Source organism: Chenopodium quinoa, unplaced genomic scaffold (assembly GCF_001683475.1).
Source record: "Chenopodium quinoa cultivar QQ74 unplaced genomic scaffold, ASM168347v1, whole genome shotgun sequence".
Taxonomy (NCBI): Eukaryota; Viridiplantae; Streptophyta; class Magnoliopsida; order Caryophyllales; family Amaranthaceae; genus Chenopodium; species Chenopodium quinoa.
This window is the reverse complement of record NW_018744537.1, coordinates 918,733-942,301: the sequence shown is the minus strand read 5'-3', so window position 1 is coordinate 942,301 and position 23,569 is coordinate 918,733. Positions and strand designations below refer to the sequence as shown.

The following is a 23,569-nucleotide window of genomic DNA, read 5'->3' as shown; positions in this document are numbered from 1 at the left end:
TGTTAGATTTTTTTTCATCTAAATTTTCAAAAAATTAACGTTTTACCATAAGAGAGCTAAAATTATTAGTGGGCAGCCAAATTTGGAACTGTGATATGTTACTAGGTGCATACGATAATACTCCGTATTTAGAAAATTTAGGAAGAACGTGACTGAAATCTCACTGTAAGAATCTAATCTAAGATTACATATCATAATTCCCCTGCCTCGCCGGCAGAAGGGGGGAGGGAGGGGGGGCAAAGAAGAAGATAGGATTCTAAAGGCTGTGAAGCATAATATCCATAATCAAAGGAAAAAAAAATACTCGAAATATGTTTCGGTAAGCAACACTGCAACAGAAAAAAGAAAGCGGACTGCAGCAGTGGCTATATGAATAAAACATGATAATAACAAGGAAAGTAGAGGTTAAAATGCTGTTACAACTGTACAAATCATTATATCAAGAGATCATTATGTTTCATTTTCCATGTATTGGGGTTTAGCAGTATCCTCCCTAGACCTTCAGCAAAAATCTAACATGATGTGTGTTTTCATCTATTGAATTCTGGTCCGAAGATCTTAACTTTGCTTTGTTAGTGCTTCAATATCAGCCCCCACTTCAGCGATCTTTGAATCCTTGGAAGACTTTGCGGCTTTTGCAATGCTCTCAACATCAAGATCCATTGCTATTCTTTTGACGGAACCATCAAGCATCTGCATCAAATTGCCAAGTTAATAGCAACGTATTGTATACATTAATCTTCGTCTTTTTTCTTTTCTTTTTAGGAGAGATACACAAGTGGTTATGACAGTCCTCTCAAGACAACCTATGTGACTTACTATTTAATTCACAGCAAGAACTCATGTCATATCATCAACACTTGGACACTTTATTTGGGCTAAAATTATGTAATATTTTGATATGTTCACAAAATAGCTGACTCAGACACTTAGAAACATAACCGCATTAGACATGTGCCCAAGTACGAGCAACAAAGCAAACAACAATACTCTTAAGAAAAACTCATCACAGCGCATATAAATCAACAGGGATAATTTACTTATTTTTTTAACTGAGAAGTCAATAGAGACAATGTCCAAGAACAAGCCAGAAATAACTAAGCAGTAATGATAGGCGGGATTAATAGTATTATTGTTTAAACCATGAGTAAGCCAATATAACTTCTAAGATAATAGACTCACAAAACACACTAACAAGAATCAGTCTACAGTCTCAAGTTACAGAACAAATCTACTAGTCCAAACACCAAACATAGCACAGTCGATATATTAAGTGAACTCCGTGCAAAAGGATCCATGAAAATGCACAGTCGATATATAAGTGAACTCCATGCAAAAGGATCCGAAATACAATGCATAGTGATTGGATGAAAGCAGAAAAATACTAGGTACTCCGTATTAAATAAGCAGATAAGATAATTTCAAAACGAATAGCTCAAAAACAGAGACCATATAAACATCCAAAGACTAGCACAGCAAAACTGTGTGGCAATCATCCCCTCCAGAAGCTCCACAAAGAGCTGCTGGTATAGTAAACAATTGCAAAAACAGCCTCTTTATACTTGAAAGTGTCTCTTAATGCTAGAAAATTACCCTGTCGGCCGTGGCATTTTCAAAACACAACAGATATAAGAAGACAACATACCAATGATCCAATAGCAACCAGGGCACGAAATTTTGAATCTAGATCAATACTCTCTGCTTCAGCAATCTGCAACCAGAGAATAAATCAAACTTCTTACCCAGCAAATAAAAGTAGCACTTCTGCATTATTATACTTAAACTGTTAAACAATTTGCAAGCTCAATCCATGAGCATCGCAAATACTCCTCAAATCTAAATTGTCTTTTAAGTTTTCCAAACAGATTAAGTAATTGTTGGCCACTGTATACAATCAAATTTATTAATATATTCTGACATTCTCAAACGTAAATGAAAATGATCCCCTTGAACAGTTGAATCTGAGCAAGCATTAAAATATTGCTATAGTTTTAAATTGGCTATAATTGCATCAACACATAACACAGAAACTTAATACAAAGGGAAGTTGAAAGGAAATTTTACCTCAAGTGCGGCTGATAGTACTTGTAATTGCCCTTCTTCATCTCTCTTTTCAATCAACAGCACAGCAAAGCTAATACAATTACAATGGTCAGGCAACAAGATTTCATAGTATCAGTCCACAGAAAACCTCAAAAAAACACTCTTATAACATTTATGTAAACACTGACTTCCAACTGTTTAATAGACACAATTATCTAACACTTGCACAGCCTATAAACGGAACGGCAAACTTAAAATAATGCTAGTCAATCCACAACATAAAAAATATCAAATGAAAATGGGAACAGAAATGAACAGGATATACTTGGAGATATCCCCCATCAACAAAATGCACACACACAGCCACACAGGTGGAAGAATAAAAGATAAAATAACATGAAGAGCACTTACTTGAGAATTAATGTGGAATAAGCAAATTGTACATTCTTATTAGATGCGTGATAAGCAGAAAATGCATCAAGTATCTGCAACAATAGAAAAATGTTATCTAAAAACTGTCATAGTCAATAGTGCCCTTTAGTAAATGACAGGGACAAACCTCACTGCGATGATATTGAAGCCACTGGTGGAAAGAAGTATTTTTAAATAGATTATTTAATGCACGAAGACCAGTCAAAACATTCGCCGGGATCACTGGACTCATCGTAACTTTCTTGATTATCTCTATTAGTGCGTCTGGACAAATAAATAGATAAACTGTAAGCATTCACTTACACTTTTTTTTTCACAGCAAACTCACTTTCAATGGAGAGGAAGAGAAAAGAAAGTTCTGAAGAGTAAAGTGTGCCAACACCAACAAGTGACATGTTCAGCCTAGCCAAGGTAAGGGAAAAGTTGGAAGCAAAAAGATCAATTGACGTTTCATATATCACCGGATACATATGAACTAGGTTGTGCCTGCTGAATAAATTTTTAAACTATCGGGGGAAAAAAAGATACAACTCAAACCATTTATATCCTTTTTCCAAAAAGCGTACAGATTTGATCAATTGATCCTGAAAGCAAATAAAGCTCAACATACACTGCACTTCAGACTTCAGAGCATATTATCTTGCTGTGGAAAAAATAGGGTATGCACAATCCATTTCTTAAAAACTAGCCAGATTTGTGCTTAAAGCTATTTCACAAATTCACAAACTCCTTGGTGTCCTCTTGATTCATGTCAATGGTATACAATACAGGCATATTGAAGAATAATAATAACTCCAAACAAAAGCAATAGAAGCAAGAAGTTCTAAGTACCGTTTCCACCATTTATGAGCTTCAGCAATTTAGAAGCTCCATCAGGGTGCAAAATCATCATTCGCAAGATGTCAATAACTGCAAATAAAAGACACATGAATGAGATGAAGACAAAGCTCCGACAACATTCTCACATTCTCTAACATGTATTTCAAAGATTCTGAAATAATGACAACATATCATGTAGAGCAACAAACTAATGCTCAATGACTGAAAGATAATAAAGAAACACTCCAGAATATCGTTATGCAGCACAAATATAGTGATTAAAAAAGATGATTTGAACTTTCAGCAAGCAAACCTGGAAAAACCATGGATAATGGCCATGAGTTCAGTAATTTCAGCAGCAGGTCAATGTCTACATCTGCAAAATTGCTACTGTGATAATGTGATGTATCTTTCAAGATCTTTACAACAGCGCCAACTCTAGACATTTCCACTTCTGTAAGTGAGAGCTGCTTCTGGCCCTTTGAATTTGGTAACAGAGAAATTATTCAGAATATTTATCAAGAAGCCATATTCAAAGCATGTATGCAAATGGAACCAAAACAAGTCACAACAATGCTACAGGTTATCACAGATTACCAACTGACTACAGATAAACATTACCCCCACTATGTATGTATTAGGATCATCAGATCAATAAGCAATTGAAATGTAATCCTTACCATTAAAAGGTATAAAATGTCAACTACAGCACGTTTTGAAAAGTACAAACTCATTCAAACATCAACAGATTTTAAATAAATTTCTACATCCTATGTGTGTGTAGTTGTGGGGTGTGTGTGTGGTGGATGGGTGGGGGAACCATTGTACACGAATTAGTAGAGGGATTAGCAAAGCACATACCTGGTCAGAGAGTAGAGTATTGTTAAACTCAGACATCTTTTTCAAAATCCCGTCAAATTGGGCCACGTCAAAGATGAGGACACCTTTCTGCAAAATGGACAACCTAGAATATTAATGCTCTGTTAAAGGTTCAAAGCCTAGGGGTTCAGGAACTCTCAAATTTTAAAAGATGATACTCAAATTATTACAAAGGCATGCACATTTCACCAACAATAGAAACAAAAGAAGAAATCTTAAAAGGCTTGTCAATCTGCATATTATTCAGAAATTTAGTAGTATGAACGCAAAGTTAGATTATGTCTAATCAAAAAAAACTTTTTAGATTTAAATAACTTCATATTCAAGGATCACTAAAGTATTACTCCAATTTATTCTGAAATTAAACTGATAAATCCCAGGAAAACAATCTATGACACAACATACTTCTAATCGCCAACACAAGATAAGATAGCCATTTCCCATTGTAAGGCTCTTCATGAACAACTACAATATGAACATATCCAGATAATAATTACACTTTAAGGACATAATAATTAACGCAAAAGTTCATGATAAAGCTTCAGTCCAGATCTTCAGACTTCTGAAAATCAAAGCAAGGCCAATAAAACAAATTATATCTACCGAGTATATGACACATCTACAGATTTTGTTCCTCGATTGTGGCATGATTAATCAATAGATGTAAGGAAAGGGTGAAATAATCTTAATTTACATTATATAACTCCCTGTCCTTGGAAAAAAAAAATCTGGAATTAGATTGATAAATAAAAAAACAAATAAAATACAGAGTAATAATAATAAATGTTAAAGAGAATAGTATAAGCGTACCTTGGGTATATGCTTGAAATTGTTGAAAGTAGGTTTATTAGAAATAGCTGTTGATTAAAAGCAAGGTGTATGTCAGGGAACATAGAAACTCATTATATAGGACCTTAAAGCTTAAGCATCACCAAAAACTTGTCATGTGATCAACTATAAAACAGCATATAAATATTATATAAACTGAATTTTTACAGAAGCACATACCATGGTTGGCAGAAGTACCCCCAGGTACATAGGCATTGGCTGAAATGCACCAAAATAAACATATAATGTGAATTGATATTAAGGGAAAAAAAGGATCGCGGAATGATAAATCAAAAGAAAAATATATTCAACTTACATCCAGTGTAAGGATCACAGAATGATGAATCAAAAGAAAATGTCTTCTGACCAGTATTCTCTAAAATGAAATCTACAACTTGCTGACGATAAGAAAGTGGAAGATTCTCCTTAAGAAGCCACTTATCAGCAGTGTCATATGGATTATCTAGAAAAAAGATCAAGGTCAATGAAATCTATTCACTGTGAAGCAGGGATTCACAGAATTGAAATGCAAGATTTGACAAAGAATCGAAACGTTTTGCCTGCATATGCTTCCAACAAGATACTAATGGCAACACCGTCACAGATGGCACATTATCCAGCAATTACAAAGGTACCTGATCGATTATAAGGCAGCTTACGAATAGGCTCCCCATCTCCAATATCAACATCAAACACTAGACACAAACACAATAAGGAGAAGGTGAAAACACATGCAAATTAGAAAACAAGCAACATATGAAGTTGAACGACTCAATTCACCACATTTGTCATTGGGAACAATTCAAAAAAAATGACAATAAATCTTTGATAAATATCCGAGCAACAGATGACAATTGGTCCACAACTCCACATAGTTGCAAAATGCTTACTGCCATAAGTTACTCACCGTGATCATACTCCTTTCCATCAAGTACAGGACGCTTCAGGCCTTCCCCAGGTCCATCAACAACCTCACCAATCTGAGGAAATATTCCACATATGTTAGCAACAAGAATAATGGACAAAAGCGAAATCACAAACTAAGGCTATAGACTTCCTCCATTTTATATTATCGCAACATAGAGGGAGGCACAAGATTTTAGGAGGCCATGTGATGGTAAAAAAAAAAAGAGGGGAGGGGGGAAGGGGCTCATGTGATGAGGATACAGACAGAGAGAACCTATTAGCAAATAAAGTAGTGTTTCAATCAATTTGATGCTTCACTTAAAGAAAGATGTAGCAAAATATATGAAGCAAAGGAAGTATAAGTTCATCAAGGGAAATGATATACCACAATAGCACTGCTGATAATTAAGTGATATCCAACAGACCAACGGGTTAAATACTTACAAACCACACAGGATACTCAATAACATAATGACACTGGCTGCAAAATTTACCCCCATCAAATACAAAGGCTAAAATGCCAAACCCTAACCATAAATCAGATTTTCCCTATAAATAGTTGAACATAGTAAGAATGATTATTCACATCAGTAAATATCAAAAGAAGCACCTGACTAGATAACCCTGAAAACTTCTAAGACATTAGCACCCAACTAGACAGCCCACAAGACATGTACAGCACTAATAGTCCAGTACCCAACTAGACAACCGACAGGCCACACAGCAGTCACAAAACTAACAGACTAATACTCTTATACTAACCACGGGAAGGGTACAATTATGGTTTACAGTCTGTTCAATGTCAATGCGGGATATTCCCAAAAAAAAAAATTATACATTAGAGCTTAGATATTGAGCTTTAAGATTAACTGCCAGCCTAGCAGTTACCATAAACTCTCTTTAAATGGAAGCTGACAAGCAAATTTTGATTTTAAAAACTCACAGAGGATCCAGATGAAAACCTTAGACATAAAATGTTCCAAACTAGCACTCAAGCCCCAAGACCCCAAAGTACATCAAATCTAAACATTCTATGACTAGGCATACGGGAAATCAGAACTAAACCTCAGAACATATTGGTTATAACCAGACCTAATGTGGGATAAAGACAGAAAAAAGAGTGTCAAAGGACACAAAGGTTACATACTTTATCCCACTTGTACTCTTTCATATTCCAAGAATATGCTACTCCATTGTCTCCTTCCCTTACAACTTTTGTTTGTCCATCACTCGTACCTGGAACATAAATGTGGTTCAGATATCAAATCAGGGAAAGAAAACTCAGGAAAAAAACTGCAAAATGGGAAAACGATGCAGATCAATCTAGAAGAATATAATTAGGATTGATGCTGCAAGCAGCCAATAACTACTTCATCAAACCTGGAACTTGTAATGAATCCAATCCAGGTAACTCCTCCAATTTCAAGCCCCCAACTCTCTTTCTACCACAAACAAAAAGCAAATAGCATTAGCCATGACTGCAAGATGATCTTTTGCAAGTCATATAAAAAGACGTCAAACTACCATTTCACAATAACAAACCAGTCACTACATTTTCAAAAGATACCTATAAAAATGTGCTTAATGCTGTCCATTTCATGTACACAGACCTGTTTTCAGGATTTTTACAGAATTTCTCATTCATGGGAATCATATAGTGTAAGACATCAATTTAGACAGTGCTACGTACAAGCTATAGCAATGTCCAGGAATTAAAAGATATTTGAATATATGGGTGCATAATCACCTACTGATCTTGTACGCAGAAAGTTGTTCAGAAAATGATTGAACCTCCATAGGGTTTGCTGCTCTATCTTCATACGTTGTCCAGATGCGCACTACTCCGTCTGAACATGCTGTAACAATGTCACCATTTTCCAAGAATTTGACATCCCAAACACATCCAGGGTGCTCAATTACTTGAACACATACACCGTCTGCAAAAAGAATTTTCTTCATGACCAAGAAGCATAGATGTGTGTGAAATATGTTTTGGGAATGTAGAAAATGCTGGTTGAGCAGGCAAGGCAGCAGCGAAGCAAATATTCTCAGTGCATTAAAAAATCAGACATTGATCAATCCGAAATTATAATGACAAGAAGGTACATTTAGTGCAACCTCAAATCTCACCATCAAAAATAAACTGCTGTTGAAACAACAAAGTCACAATAATCAATGCATTCCTACAAAAAATAATCCAGAATACAATCGCTACACCAAGGATCCTTACATCAGAAGCAGAACTAAAACAATTGATCAAGCTAGACTAGGAATTCCACCTATTGCGAGTTCAGAAATTTTGAAAACAATTTAATACTTATGGTATGAGATAAGGAGGTGCTTTATACATTCGACACTGGATCTGGGTAAAAGGGAGTTCCAATGTTCCACACCAAAACTTTATCCCTCAATCATAAATTAAGCATGTGGTACCTACGGTCCAACACTACCAGTCAACTGGCTAATTGGTCAGTGCTCAAACCTCTATGAGGCTCTACCCCAATCAGAAACAAAGTATCAAAACTATATCCAAAGAACAAGTTTGTAACCAACCACACAGAAGATGATGCCAAACTAAGATCTCAAAGTTGGAATGAATAAGAAAGACTTAAATCAATTCCAATCTAGTTCACTTATATGTCCAAAGTACAAGTTTGTGACCAAACACAATAATGTGAATGCTGCTTGAACATTAAAAAAATAAAAATAAAAAACTCCCACAGCGCCACAAAAATGTCCATCTTTCCTTATTGTGATAATCCTATTATAATTGTTTAGTTAGTAAAAGTAACTCAAAGAGGCTACTCTTATACTTGTCTTATTCAACTTCTATATTACAATTACTTTTTTCCTCTAGAAGAATTGATATGCCACAAGACTCAATCTAAACTACACAATTCAAGTGGGGTTATTTTGCATAAAAAAGAGACAAGTCTAATGTTTATAAAGTTTATAACAACTCAAGCAGGATGCATTAACTGGGACAGATTGATTAGATAAATAACAAACACATATTTGATCAAGTACATTCAATATTTCCTTAAAATCTGAAAGATGATTTAAAAGCTCTAAAAGCCACATAAAATAGCAAGGGAAAGTATGAAGTGAATTACAGTGACTCAGTGAAACTACATTAATAAAGGAAGTAGTTGAAAACCTTTCCATATCCTGGCTGTGTTATCTTCACTACCACTAAGAACAAGACCTGAGACATGTGAATCAACAGAATATACAATTGATTGGTGACCAACCATCTCCAACAGAACTTGACCCGTCAGTGCCCAGAGTCGCACAGAACTGAAAAATTAAACCCACCATTAGATGAGATAAGAAATCACCCAACCAGCATAATGCCTGATTGGTAGAGTAATGGTAGCAGTGGGAAAAGGAGTTAAATGCCTGTTATAGAGTAAAAGATCAAATCTGATGAACATTCATGTGTCAGTAATAAAACTTCGGGACAAAACAGAAACTTATTGTCTGTGGCAGGTGAGAGAATATGAGCACGAGAAAGAGGAACAAGCATAGAGAGTTTCTTACCCGTCATGCGAAGCAGAAAGTACTCCTAAATCAGACATCACAGCCAGACCTCTTACAGTATCTATAAAATTTATGGTAGGCATTAGAATATGAAGAATAAAGCCGAGGAGTAAAAATCTTTGTTTTCTAAAGCCCTGTTGTTCTGAGCTAAACTGAAAATAAGTCCAAAAGAACAGGGCCTAAGAATCAAGCCAAAAAGATTCTTGTAACAATTAAGCCACGAACCAGTATGTCCAACAAACGTGTGTACACATGTTTTGCCTTTCCAGAGTTTAAGGGTTGTGTCACTGGATCCTGGGATTTAAAGAAAATGAAAGAGTGTTAGACAAATGTTTCATGCCATTGGCCCATTTGCATCAATATAATTAAGCAAAAATCTGTTGCTGATCAGCAAAATGACAAATGTATTCAGATATAAGCCAATAGTGAGTTAAAAACTTAGAAATCTATTCACTTAGGCAAAGGAGCACACACACACACACACACACAATATCAATAGATTCAATACTAATATTGGTGCAAACTTCAATTTTGGGTGTATAATACAGTAACTTTTTTATCGCGGAATTGGAATTTCATATACAAGATATACTTCATATATGTTAAAAGACTTTAAACAAAAAGGTACAACGCAGTCTACATTTTAAGGAACAGCTAGGTTGGTGTGGCAACTGCAATGTGACTATTCTTTCAATCTTTAGTCATAGCTTTCGCAAAAAAAATATCATAACTCGAGCTTTTGCTTAGTGAGAAATCACATGCACTGCACATAAGTAAAAGGGAAATTACCCATCCTTTTAATACAAAGAAAATTCCCAATAAATGGTAACGCATACCTGTGGCAAGCTCGCCTGAGGGTAGCTTTACAACAGCTTGTACAGGAGCATTATGAGCCTCCCAGGACTCCACAGCCTTCCCATTTCTCCATCTTTTCAAAGTGCTAAAAAAAAGGTGGCAAAATAAAGAACAAAACTATGCAATTTGCAATGTCAAACAGTCACCAAGCATAATTCATTTATTTACTTATTTATTGGCAGGCTTCACAAGTGAAAAGTCTATTAAAATTACTAATTGCTGAGTTGAATAATAAAACTTCATCGTCTCATAATTCTCTCCTGTCAAGTGACAATGTTCAATAGCACCCAGAGAAACCAATAACTTGGTTACAATAACAAATATGACAACAAATCTCTTAAATCTCCCTAAAGGAAAACAGTCAAAACACTACCCATGTGCCTATCAAATTAGATCTTAGTATACACAACTGTATGACATTGTACCTCACTTCTTTATCAGCATGTTGTAAACCCTATCCAGATAAGTAGTTCTACATTTCCATAAGTGCCGATATTCATTAGCTAATGCAAATCATACAACAAACCCACAACAAAGAGAAATATTGGTATATCAATCCCTAACAAGAACTTAAACAAATATTCTCGTAACCCCAAAATAACAGGCAACATATGACATTCATAGTCAACCTTACTAGATTTGACTTTGATTGTAGTATTGTACATAACTAACTACAACTCTACAAGTATAATTCATACTAAAAATACAGTCTTCCTATGGAATTATATATTATTTGAAAGAGTCCACAGGGCCAAGCCCTATTATTTTGAGAAGAAACATTACTCTTCTTGTTCACTGCCCACTAAATCACTAGCCACAACAATCTAATTTCTAACTGCATTACAAAATTTTACCTTCTTAGTCATAACAATCATCACAATATTCAGAAAAAACAGAAGCAAAGAGTGATAGATATACCAATCAACCGATGAGGTGACAATATCGCGATCATCCAGAGCAATCCCGGTAACCTGCATTTCATGACCCCTCAATACATGGACTCTCTCTCCACTCTTCAAGTCCCACACCATCCCCAAAGTATCCATCCCACCGGATACAATCCCACCTCCCGGAAACTCATCATTCGGCGAAATCCAAGCAAGTGGACCCACAAAACTAGTGTGCCCCACCATAACCTTCGGCGATTCAGGCACTCGATTGGTTGCCGGATCAAGCGGCCAAAACCTCACCGTTTTATCCCTAGAAGACGTCGCAATTCCAACATTCTCACAAACGCAAATTCTCCTAACCTAGAATTTCATTCATCGCAATCAAATTAAAATCCCGCAATAATTAGGGTTTTGTTTTCAATCAATTTAATTCCAATTCATCATGAAATGTGAAAGAATTATCAAAAATTATATAAAAAAAATCGTAATTGAAATGAGAATAGGATGAACTTACGTCGTCTTCGTGTCCTCGAAGTTCAATGCTAAGATTGTACTCCATCTCCATGAAAATTGAGCTTTTTTGACTGGAAATTGAACTGGTATTAGTAGACTGAATTGAAAGAGGTTTTAAAGCTTGATTAATTTTGGAAATGGTGAGTTAATTTATGTGGGAAGTTGTTAGGAGACTTGAGGAGGGAGAAAAGAAGAAAATGTTTTGAGAATTGAAAATGGGCCTATGCCTATTAAAGTGGTGTACTGTGTACATATTGTTTTGAAGAGAGATCCTAGCCCATTAAAGTTATCTGATACAATGTTCATCGGTAGGGCCGTAGGGCCGTCAAAAAGTGATCCGATCTGAATAGCCGATCGAAACCAAATGAAAGTATGAAACCCAATTTAATCATATCTGAATCAATAGTCACCATGTGTCCACGTCTATAATATGAACATTTAGTATAAAAATATGAACAATTTACAAAAAATGAACATTGAGTAAAAAAAAATATGAACATGTCAGAAAAAATAAACGTAAACATTCAATTTTATATGTTCATATTTTATAACGAAATGTTCATTATATATACAATAAATGTTCATCAATTTATTACAAAACTATTGAACTATCTCAAGTCAGACAATCTTCTTTCAAAAAATTGATGTTCATTACTGTTCATTATTATGTTCATTTTCAAATAATAAATGTTCAAATTCGAGTAGTGTCATGTTCATATTTATTGATGCTCGTTATAAAACAGTGTAATGATTATATTTAAAGATTTCATTGTTTATTTTCAAAAATTATATGTTCAAATTCTAATAGTGTCATGTTCATTATCAGAAACTATAGTTTGAAACTTTATTTATATAATTGTTAACGAAAAATAGATCGTATGAATTCATTATAAATTCTTATATTTTCATTATGATGTACTAAATGTTCATTTGAAGTATAATAACTGTTCATTTTATATATCAAATCCCAATTGAGGTTCATAATTCCTTAACTCAAATTAACTTATGTTCATATTGATCTAACTCAATTGTTCATAAAAATCCTATACATGTTCAGATATCTAGCATAATATGTTCATAATTATAAAACTTAAAAAAGGTTTTAATTAAAAATATATAAATTGAAAACAAAATAAATTTTCATATGCAAAGAATCAAATGTTCAGATATATAAATTATAAAGTACAGAATGCCAATTTTTTAAAAATGATTAAAAATACATAGATCTAAAACAAAAAAAAAAACAAAAAGTTCATAAGTAATGTATCACATGTTCAGAATTATAATTAAGATGTTCATAATTTCAAAAATATATGATATATATTTATAGGAAACGTATTATACGTTCATATTTATAACTTAAAATGTTCAAAATACTCAAAATATAACCAAAAACAGAACTGTTCATAATAAAATACACAAATATCACTAACAAAAAAATCAAAAGAATATGAAACCTACATATTTTGAAACTCAAACCTAGTCATGGTGATTTAGATAATGAAATCTCATCGGAAAATAATAAATTTCATCGTCTTAACAACCTTCTCCTCGTCGAAGTCGCCATTTTTAGCTTCACTTCATTGCAAAAACTCCATTATCAAAGCTTCAAATTGAAGGTTGAAAAAAACGAAATTTGAATTTAATTTATGGTGATTGGTAATGATGATGAAGGAATTTAATCTATGGTGATTAACAATGGTGATGAAGGAATAAAATAAAATAAATAAAATAATCAATGAATGAATTTGAGAGAGAAAAAAAATAGAGGAGAGAGAAATCAGAAATTAGGAAAGTGTAAGATGAGGAGAGATAAATCAGAAATTTGAAGAACGAAGATGGTTTGCTGCTGCACACAATAAAACGCCGTTTAATAGGTGGAGCACACAGATTTACATGCACCATGGTGCATGTTAAAATTTGCGTCGAACAAAACTCACATCCGATCACTAACAACCTGAAACCCAATTTAACCCGAGAATAATTGTGATTGTCTCAACTTGACATAATCTGGGGTTCAGTTTGACTCAACTTGATATTATCGAGATTTAATTTAAATCGGGTTTGATGAGACATGAGATCCTATTCAACTCGCATTGTTTAAGACCTGACCTTAAACTTGAATTCATCAATTGAATATCCAAAATTAACCTAAGAACTCGACGCGATTTTAACTCAAATCCAATTTAATTCGACTGTTAATAATTCCTCCTAATAAAACTAACGCAACTTGTAATATCCTTAATGAGAAAAAGATGTTATCCAAACCTATTTTTGGCAAGAGTTATGTGTTTCCTTTTGTGGATATGGACCTCTATCATTGTCAAAATTATTAAATTTGAAGTTCATTTTGAGAAATTACAACTGTTAGGTTCGTTGATGAATCTCAATTAAACGGATTGCTTAATTTTCCTTATATTTGAGTGTTTTTATTTTGTGTTTTACAAAGTATTTAATTTTAACAATTTCTATTGTTTGCTAATTTTTAGCACTTTTTTTTTTTTTTTGGGAAACCAAACTATTCAATATGTACACACTAACAAATTAGGGCATCACCTAGGCTACAACTAATTTGGTTATCAATCTTATCATTATACTCCTATGATCTTACATTGTCCATTGATGTTCTATTTGTGTATTTCTCCTTTACTTTTTTTATTAATATTAGTACCAAATATAAAATGTTACTCGTATATTGTACATTTCACAATTTCACACAATTCTATATCATTGTTTTTTGTGATAAAAAGATAAAGTTTATTAGATTCATTTCGACATTACAACTTTTACAATTATAATAAAATAATAATAAAAAAATTATTACGAATATCATTAAAATTGTGCATTGACAAGCATAAAATCCCAAAGACGATGAAAACAATAAATAATTCCACACTCTATCTAGAGTATTGAGCTTCCATCAGTTTCCCGCACTCTCATTTCTTGTACAGAATGATGTCTCCTCCATCACATTCTGTTAATGGGCAGCCATAGTTTCTTTGTCCTTATTTCCCTAGCCCACCAATTTCCACTTCCATATTATTATTTTTTCTCAATTTTTATAGAACAAATTTATCAATTTCCCTGAATATACGGTAATCAACTTTACTTTTATCACAGTATTTTCCACATTTTATGTCCACATCTTTTTTTTTTCCCCATTTTTTCTTTCCAGCCCACTCACTCTTCCTGCCTCAGAAACTCACCAATTTGAAGCCATCGCAGGTTAAATTCATAGTCTTTTTTGGGTGATTTGAGTTTATTGTTACCCAATTTTCATGGGTTTTATGTAATTTTTGTTTTTATTGGATTTCATACTATTTTCTCTGTTTTTATGTTATTTGTCAATAATTTGGTAAATTCTGAAATTTGTTGGTGACATCGGAACAACCCAGATTAGGAAAATGTTATTATGTGTTTGGGAAACTGCTAATTTTAGAGTTAAAAAGTAAAAAGTTTGATCACATTGCAAAATCTTTGCTATATATACAAGTATATTTTTTTGGGTAAAAATATCTTATGTTGATCTTGATAAAATAAAAGGTATTGGGTCATAGTGTCATACAGTGTTGAGATTGCAAGCGAATGCCGCTTTGTTTGAGGGTAATTAATCATTCTTACCAGTGATTTTGAAGAATGTGATCATTTTTACTATATAGTGTAAGAATGGGTAATACCCTTGAACCAACCATTTTTAGAGTGTTGGTATTATAAGCAAATGCCTGTTACTTTTTGTTTCGATATGTAATATTAGTATCATAGAGGATATGAACGCGAAAGGCTGATGAAAGCCATTAAGAATGTTTATTGATGATTTAAATTCATTTTAATTAGTTTGGCACTGTATAGTTTAAGGTTTTAAGAATAATTTTTCTAGTTTATATAGCAGATTAGCAGGAGCTTGGATTTGAAACCAATGTTGTGTATGAATCATGTCTGGAGCCAATGTAGGTTTGCCTTCGGTTATTTGGCTTATATGTAATAGTATGAGTTCTTATATCAATTTTTCTCCAAGATCATAATTCATAGCATTTGATCCTGTAGTGCTAAATACCATGTGTAATCAACTTAGCTTAAGACTATTTCTCATTGAATTCTATGAATTTCAAGCCTTAATCCCTGGTATTGTCTGTTTTTCATCCTCTTACTCATTCTTTTGATACTTTGCATTTGTATTATTTTTGGTCTTGCTCCGCCTTATTGCTACCTTTCTTCTGCTAGAGGAACACCTTAATTCAATTTATGGTAATATTGAACGGAACTTATATCCATTTGTTGATTCATTCCAGGAAGTTATTCATCGTTGCCAATCTACTTGTGAACTGTGACTTTGTGACTGTTTCTTCTGTATCTTGAACCACTCTTCACTTTAAAGGCATTCCTCTGAATTGGGATGATAAATTTATCTACTCTTGAAATGAATGAAAGAAGATAGCATTTACCATGTTCATTTGACAGCTTGAGTGAAAATTTTTCATTTGCTCCTTGGTACTGTCCCATGGTTGTTACTTTTGTTGGACGGCCTTGATTGATCCTTGGATATCAGGTTAGATCTAGCAGTTTCACTTTCTGCCCTTTCTTTCACTCTTTGCAAGGCACCATATTGAGATATTCTAGTGGGTAAAAGTGAGAAAATGGAACTGAGAAAACCTCTTGCTTTGGATAGCAATGAGAAGCTCTGTGTGTTAACACCATTCAGGTTATTAAGGGGTGTGATATGTTTGCTGGTGCTAATCTCAACCGCCTTCATGATGCTGGTGTATTTTGGCTTTGTGACAGCAGGTATAGTACGATTATCTAGTGTACGCTACAGCAGGAAATTGACTTCTGTAGTGTTTGCTTCCTGGCTTGCTTTATGGCCTTTCTTGTTTGAAAAAATCAATAAGACTAAAGTAGTCTTCTCTGGAGAGACTGTTCCTGACAAGGAGCGTATTTTGTTACTTGCTAACCACAGAACTGAGGTTGACTGGATGTACATATGGGATCTGGCATTGAGAAAGGGTAGCCTGGGTTACATTAAGTATGTTCTTAAGAGCAGCTTAATGAAACTACCTGTATTTGGATGGGCATTTCAGATATTGGAATTCATTCCTGTGCATAGAAAGTGGGAGATTGATGAACCAATCATGCATCAGATGCTTTCAACTCTGAAGGATCCCCAAAATCCCCTTTGGCTTGCTATTTTTCCAGAAGGCACAGATTTCACGTACGTAATGCCTTCTCTTCTGTGATGATTATATATTTCAAATTGCTTAATCCAATTTGGACAAGATTTCTATTCTTGGTTGTTTGGAATAAATGAGTTGCTTCTTCCTACCTATGATGATAAGATGATTGCGTGTTTGGTGTACCCTTGTACACAGTAGCTGATGAAGTTTCTGCATCAAGTAGATTTTTCTGAAAGATTATTATAGATAAATGCAAGAAAATGCTAGAATCTTGAAGTCCTTAGATATTTCCCTTTGTAGAGCTCAACTGACTGAGGCCTGATACCTAATGACTGAACTTCAGTATGTTTTTGATTAATAATGCCTTGCCCAGGATTTAACCTCTGGGTGAGTGGGGTAAAAAGAAGCAGGATTTCAGTTGACATAAGTTATTTTTAGTGACATAATTAGCTCTGTTAAGTGAATATCGCTGAAGGTCTTGCAGAATTTAGGAATTTTAAGATCCTCAATGACACTTTGAATGATTATTATCTAATAATTTACCAAGTTTATCCATGATGTGTTCTGATATAGTGAACAGAAGAGCATTCGAAGTCAAAAGTATGCAGCTGATCATGGGTTGCCTATTCTTAAAAATGTTCTGCTTCCAAAAACGAAGGGATTCTTTGCCTGCATGGAAGAATTGAGGAACTCTCTTGATGCAGGTTTGCACTGTTTTGCACCTTCTAATTTTCTATGAAATTTAATGTTATTTCTTCTTTACCTGAGAATCCATTTGTATTGCAGTCTATGATGTTACTATCGGGTACAAGCCTAAGTGCCCTTTCTTCTTGGACAATGTGTTCGGAATAAATCCATCTGAAGTTCATATCCACATTCGACGTCTCTCTATCAGCAACATTCCTGATTCTGAGGAAGAGCTGGGCACTTGGTTGATGGACACATTCTGTCTTAAGGACAAGCTTCTATCCGAATTTCACTCCACAGGCCATTTCCCTAATGAAGGAACAGAAAACGAACTCTGCATGATGAAATCCCTGGTGAATGTTGTTGCTGCCTTGACTTTAACAAGCATCTGTACATTTCTCACTTTTTCCTCTTTCATCTGGTTTAAGATTTACGTAATTCTAGTATGCCTTTATTTAGCATTTGCAACAAAGTTTAACTACCGGCCTTCACCTATATTTTTCTTTCCAAACCGATGGCTTAAGCAGAATAATATCAGGCAGGCACTTGATTAATGCCTTAGTAACTATATGCCAATCAATGTGACTTTCATTATATTCAAGATTGTAATTACATTTTTTCCTCGGTATATCATTTGGACAAGACCTGTTTGTCAATCTATCTGATTCTTGCATCTTCCTTATTTACATTTTATGTATGTGATCGTTTCTACTATATTTGTCACACTCCTGTGTTCGGCAAGTTTTCTCATTTGAGATAAACAAGCTCTTGCTTAATTTTTCTTCAGATGTTAGTTTGACAGTTCGTTGCTGGCTTGCTGCTGCTACATCAAAAAAATGTCGGTTTTGAGATGTCGCTAAAATGACACCTTGGATTTGATGAAATTCGAAAATTAGAAAAATAGCTAAACCCTATAGATTCATATAGTGTTTATTTGATAATGATTCATTGACATTGCAACTAGTAACTTCTAGTAATCGTTTCTGAAGACTCTGTGACATCATTTGCTTCTACTTGCAGCATAATTTGACATTGCCTCAGCTTGAACACATAGTTTGTCCTTTAAGATAACTTCTGCTACTTAGCCACAATAGACAAGAGCCATAATAAATTATACTTCATATAACTATTAATTAATCTAGAGTCCTCTAGTTGCAGTTATGTTTTGCCTATGTCATTCTTAACTCGACCTGTTTTAGAAATGAGATTTAGTTGATGATACCCCAGTAACCCCACTAATGATGTTTTATGCTTTCGTTTAGATTAATCTCTGTTTTGTTTGTTACTCTTGTAGACTGTTATCTGTCTCAAATACCAGTTTCAGATTGTAGGATACTTGAATGCATATGAAAACTAGTGGGGGGGATATAAACGGCTAGTTTATGATAACCCTATCCCAAGGATAGACAAAACCACAAAATCATCCAATCTTAAGATTTGTTTCTTCCAAAAGACCAAAAATGACCTCATTTATAGCCAGAAAAAGCCCCAAAACGCTCTTATGTAATATGTATGTGAAGAATATAAGAAAAAGACGACAAGATTGGATTAGTTTCATCCTTCACTTCAAAAGCTCCGAGACACAAAATCATATCAGACTCTTAACTACTCCTGGTATGCTTTTGTATATTAAAGCCTCCAGCCCTCCATAACTTGTAGCTAGTTTGAATTTGAACTAAAAGCCCTTTAGATCAATTCTTCCATAGTTCTTTGATTATTGCAACAATTGGATTTTTAGTTTTTACCGTATTTTCTCTAACGCAGTTTGATCTATCTTTGAAACTGCTTCACCCTTCCCTAAGAGCCTAAAACACATCAACATCATTCTTTTTTTTGGAAAGGTAGGAAGCACATGGTTAGGCAACCGTTCTCAAGAAAGCAACATTTAACCTATTATATTTCTCAAAGCTGATTTGCCCCGCAACATGTTTATTGTTTAACTCTTCACGTATTAAAGCTTCTAAAATGACTAATCATTAGTCTCTTGCTCTTGCTTGACAAGAATGTGTTTACTTATGTTATGCTGCATTATTTTCAATGATATTCAAATTAAAGTAGCAATTGTTTGACTAGAAGCGTCAAGCACGAATATGTGTCTAAGTGTCAAATAGTCATTTTAAGATAGTTTTGTGTTTTTTTTAGCCTAAATGCAATGTAGTTGTGTTATTACATCAATGAAGAGTTTACGGTCACATACGTTGTAAGCCTATAACTTTATATACTTGAATAAAGTCTTGGAGTTGGAACCAAGAATTGGAATCGAACCTCGTCTGCAACATACCATTATGACTCTCCCTATACTTAAACCATTATTGTCAATGATGACTTGGAGTCTTGGACCATGTTCTACTTCATGGAATTTAGATTGGCCTTTATGACTATTTCTTGTATCAAAAGAAGGTTCTTTTTTAATATCTTTTCAGTGGTCCTTAAAGCAGGAGTCCTTAGATCCTTTCTTTTGATCTTTGAATATTGGCCGGTTCCTTCATAATACTATATGATATTTTAGCCAGCTAATTCTAGTCCTTAGTCTACTAATTGTTTGACTCAGAAATTGTGCTGCGTTTACCAGTGTCCAAGATGTTGGTAGGATAATGTAATTTTATATGAAAATCATTTGGTCTTGTTTAGATCATAATTATATGGCTAACCCTATGTCACTAAATAATGATTTGCAATGGATTTTTCATTATGCTAATCTTATATTCTTATGTCAATATCAGAAATCATTTCACTACATTGTTGTCCTACTCCCATTTGGACATGTGTACGGGGAATGTCAAGATTATTTTATAGTAATACATACGTATATGGATACTAGCTTGGTTTGTCAATAATGACTCGGAAGGTGATCTCAAGACTTTTGTTGCTTTTGCGATTAATTCTTATCTACATCATTGTCCTTTATGGCTCTCTCAAGTGTTTTGTGTCAATATTGACTTATCATTTCCCTAATTTCATTTGGACCATGTCTAAGAGGGATGTGGGTAGTAAGGCTAGTAACTAAGTTTACAAATTAAAATAGATAAGAGGAGCTATCAGAAACTATACAGAAAACAAAAATGAAATGGATCAGACAAAGCAAACAAGAAAATTTGAACTACTACAGATGAAGATATATTTTTATTTGATGAATATTATGTTCAAATAAGGAATCCAAATCCTGTGATTTGTAACATTTAATGAAAAGAATTCAATTGCAAGAATTACAGATACAGAATAATGTATCTCAAATTCAAAGTGTCTAAAAACAACAACATAACAATGAAAGAAATTTTGAAGTCAATCAATCTTTCTTTTCTCAGCTGTTAGGATGTTTGATGATCCTCTGCAGGACAACAGTCCTAGCTCTTCTGATATCCCTACTGCAGACATCAGCTTGCACACCTAAATCTTCGACATTCTTTGTAAATACAACCATCTTCTTCTTGATCTCTTCGATTCCAAGCTTAACAGCGTCTTCAGAAATTGCGAAATCAGCAGTTTTTAACAGGGATTCAAGCTCGATTTCCAGTCGGTCTATCAACACCCTAATGTTATCCAAGTCCTTTATAGCAATATATGTCCCTACCTGCATACTGCTTATGACCTCCTTTTGCCCTTTCAGTGCAGTTTCATAGTTCTTCCATAGGGAATCAATCCACTTCCCTACAGATCCCACAGGGATCGCCGTTGCAGCAGCTAGAGCCGCTGCAACTGGTGGAGCCAAGGTGGCTGCTGCCACCACAGAGCAGATCAGAACTGCGGCGAAAGTGGTCACAAATATGATGTTAGAAACCTTCTTCCAAGCATGAACAGATTTCAACTTTTTATCCAGCTTATTTTTCCTAAGTTGCAACTTCTCAAGCATTGAGAGTTGCTGTTTATAAACAGACTGAAATATCTGGAAAAAATCCTCAGTAAAAGGATCACCAGCTGCCTTGAAATTCTTCAACTCTTCCAAAGTTTTCGAGTACCTCGTCTCCCCTGCACCGCCTTCATCCTCAAACTGTTGCATAGCCACCATTATAAGCAACTGACTATCTTTAACCCTTTTAAGGCATTTCTCCAATGCAGCACAGAAATCAAGGGTTTGCAAACTGTTCTCAAAGTATTCTTCAACAAGCTCAAATAATTCTGGTGTTTTCCATATATCTTGCTTGCACTCTAAGATAACCTTCACAACTTCCTGGTTCATCTCCAACAAGCATTCAGTGACTTCCTTCATCGAAGTGAACGAAAGCGACCGGACTTCAACACCGACTGCTAAAGAGTTGATCACATGATTGGTTCTAGCATGAAGGTTTGTGTCAAAGGACTGCAAATCTCTATCAGTTTTACAGGCTGCTTCATAAGATGTTAGCTCTGTTGTGTACTGCAGGTTGTTGATTTCTGCTGTCGTTTCGGCCGCTTTCTTGCTCATATGTCCTCCCATTACTTCAGATTTCAAGTCCCAAATTTACACTGCAATCAAAACCCAAATATCAAAACCCAAATTATAGCAAAGTCTTCCCTTAAAGTTGTCTACAAACATTCAGAAACCTATTCCCTACCTATTCATAAACCATAAAAATTCGACGAAACAGAGCAGAACCCAGAAATGTAGTGTTTTTTCTAACGATAGTATGAAAAATTTGAGAAAAAAAATCCGAACCCAGTTCAGATTCTAAACAGAAGAACAAAACCCAGATGGCAAAATCTAGGAATTTCAGAAAATTTAAGATTTTTGTTCGACTTATAAACAGCTGAAATGAAGAAGAAAGAGACAAAGAAACCAGATTTTTGTTAAGATTTTTATCAAGAGAGTTTTGAAAATGGATGGTTAGGTTTAAGAGAAAGCAAAACGACAGAAAATTGAAGAGAGAGAAAGAAGATTGAAGATGCTTGGAGAGAATTGAAACCGTTAATGACCAAGAAATGGAGAGATATTAGAGAATGGCTTGCACGCATGAGGAACAAGAAAGAGAATTAGGAAATGTGGTTACTAAGTATAATAACAGAGATGGAAAACGCGGGAAGCAATGTCTTCTCTTCCTTTTTCTCTCTCTTTCCTTGTTTTTTAACGCGCATATTATACAAGGATAAAAATCGTATACATCATCATCCTAAAACAATCTTATGCTATAAGACGGAAAATGTTATTCATTCCTGTCTATCAATAAGTTGAAGTAACAAAGTCTCGCCTTTCTTACCCCGTTTCATACAAGCAAATATTCTACTAGTTAATATTTGCGTACAATAGGTGTAGACATATTATATTGTCGATTGTCCCATGATTTTTATTTTAAATTAAAAATATCAGCCAATATCTTACAAGCATGAGATCCTTAATCTTCCAATGTACTCACTAGTAAAGTAGTGACATAGCTAAATTGAGCAATTTCTTAGTAGGAAGGCAAAGTAAGTTTTGTACAATGGAGTGCTACGCAATTTCGCAGTAACAAACAGATAATTTCCTAGCATTGACACAACTATGACGATATTACTAAAAGCTACGTGTTTTGTGCTGCAAAGTTGCTCGACAATTATGTAATAATGAGCAACTTGCTCGACAAAGTTGCCATACATGACCAAACAATAATGGTGAACTTAACGCTTGCTCTTATATTTTTAAGAAACATATTTGAGTTCCAAAAATGATACTCTTACTATGTACAATATTTTTTTCGGAAAGTGATTTTATTGGAGTCAATAATGAGAATTTTAAGCATATATCATTGATCAATTACGTGACTACATCAATCGACATATAATTTTGCCAATTTTGTAATAGGTTCTTTAATTAGTTTTACATTTTAAAACTACTTACATAAAAATAAAAATATAAATTGAGATTATTGCATGCGTATAATAAGTCACAAGTTCAAATCCAACACCTTCATTGTATTCCTCCGATCCTATGACTCAACTGAGCTAGATAAAAAAAAAACATACTCTATCCGTCTCTAAAAGAACTACCCTTTTGGCCAAATTTTAGTTCCAAAATGTTCATCCCATTTACATTAAAATACCCTCTAATTTACAATAATA

At 34.3% G+C, this 23,569-nt stretch overlaps 3 protein-coding genes across 3 annotated transcripts; 1 reads left to right on the top strand and 2 right to left on the bottom strand.

The window, feature by feature from the left end:
- Window positions 1-249: 249 nt before the first annotated feature.
- LOC110698500 (phospholipase A-2-activating protein-like) lies at window positions 250-11,942 on the bottom strand. The gene is made up of 22 exons (XM_021875941.1): window positions 11,707-11,942; window positions 11,221-11,552; window positions 10,284-10,387; window positions 9,673-9,741; window positions 9,448-9,508; window positions 9,065-9,204; window positions 7,655-7,844; window positions 7,288-7,349; window positions 7,055-7,143; window positions 5,909-5,981; window positions 5,637-5,696; window positions 5,318-5,464; window positions 5,182-5,220; window positions 4,984-5,030; window positions 4,156-4,242; window positions 3,608-3,773; window positions 3,307-3,384; window positions 2,603-2,739; window positions 2,455-2,528; window positions 2,065-2,134; window positions 1,646-1,711; window positions 250-693 (listed from the first exon to the last, which is right to left on the bottom strand). Exons 1-22 carry the CDS (start codon window positions 11,755-11,757, stop codon window positions 559-561), a joined length of 2,277 nt encoding a protein of 758 aa, XP_021731633.1. The 5' UTR covers window positions 11,758-11,942; the 3' UTR covers window positions 250-558.
- A 2,586-nt stretch (window positions 11,943-14,528) lies between these two features.
- Window positions 14,529-18,275, top strand: LOC110698499 (probable 1-acyl-sn-glycerol-3-phosphate acyltransferase 5). The gene is made up of 4 exons (XM_021875940.1): window positions 14,529-14,930; window positions 15,995-16,911; window positions 17,447-17,577; window positions 17,660-18,275. Exons 2-4 carry the CDS (start codon window positions 16,340-16,342, stop codon window positions 18,112-18,114), a joined length of 1,158 nt encoding a protein of 385 aa, XP_021731632.1. The 5' UTR covers window positions 14,529-14,930; window positions 15,995-16,339; the 3' UTR covers window positions 18,115-18,275.
- A 2,384-nt stretch (window positions 18,276-20,659) lies between these two features.
- Window positions 20,660-22,586, bottom strand: LOC110698498 (UPF0496 protein At4g34320-like). Its single transcript, XM_021875939.1, has 2 exons — window positions 22,093-22,586; window positions 20,660-22,003 (listed from the first exon to the last, which is right to left on the bottom strand). The coding sequence occupies exon 2, from the start codon at window positions 21,972-21,974 to the stop codon at window positions 20,862-20,864; it is 1,113 nt and encodes a 370-aa protein (XP_021731631.1). The 5' UTR covers window positions 21,975-22,003; window positions 22,093-22,586; the 3' UTR covers window positions 20,660-20,861.
- Window positions 22,587-23,569: the final 983 nt, after the last annotated feature.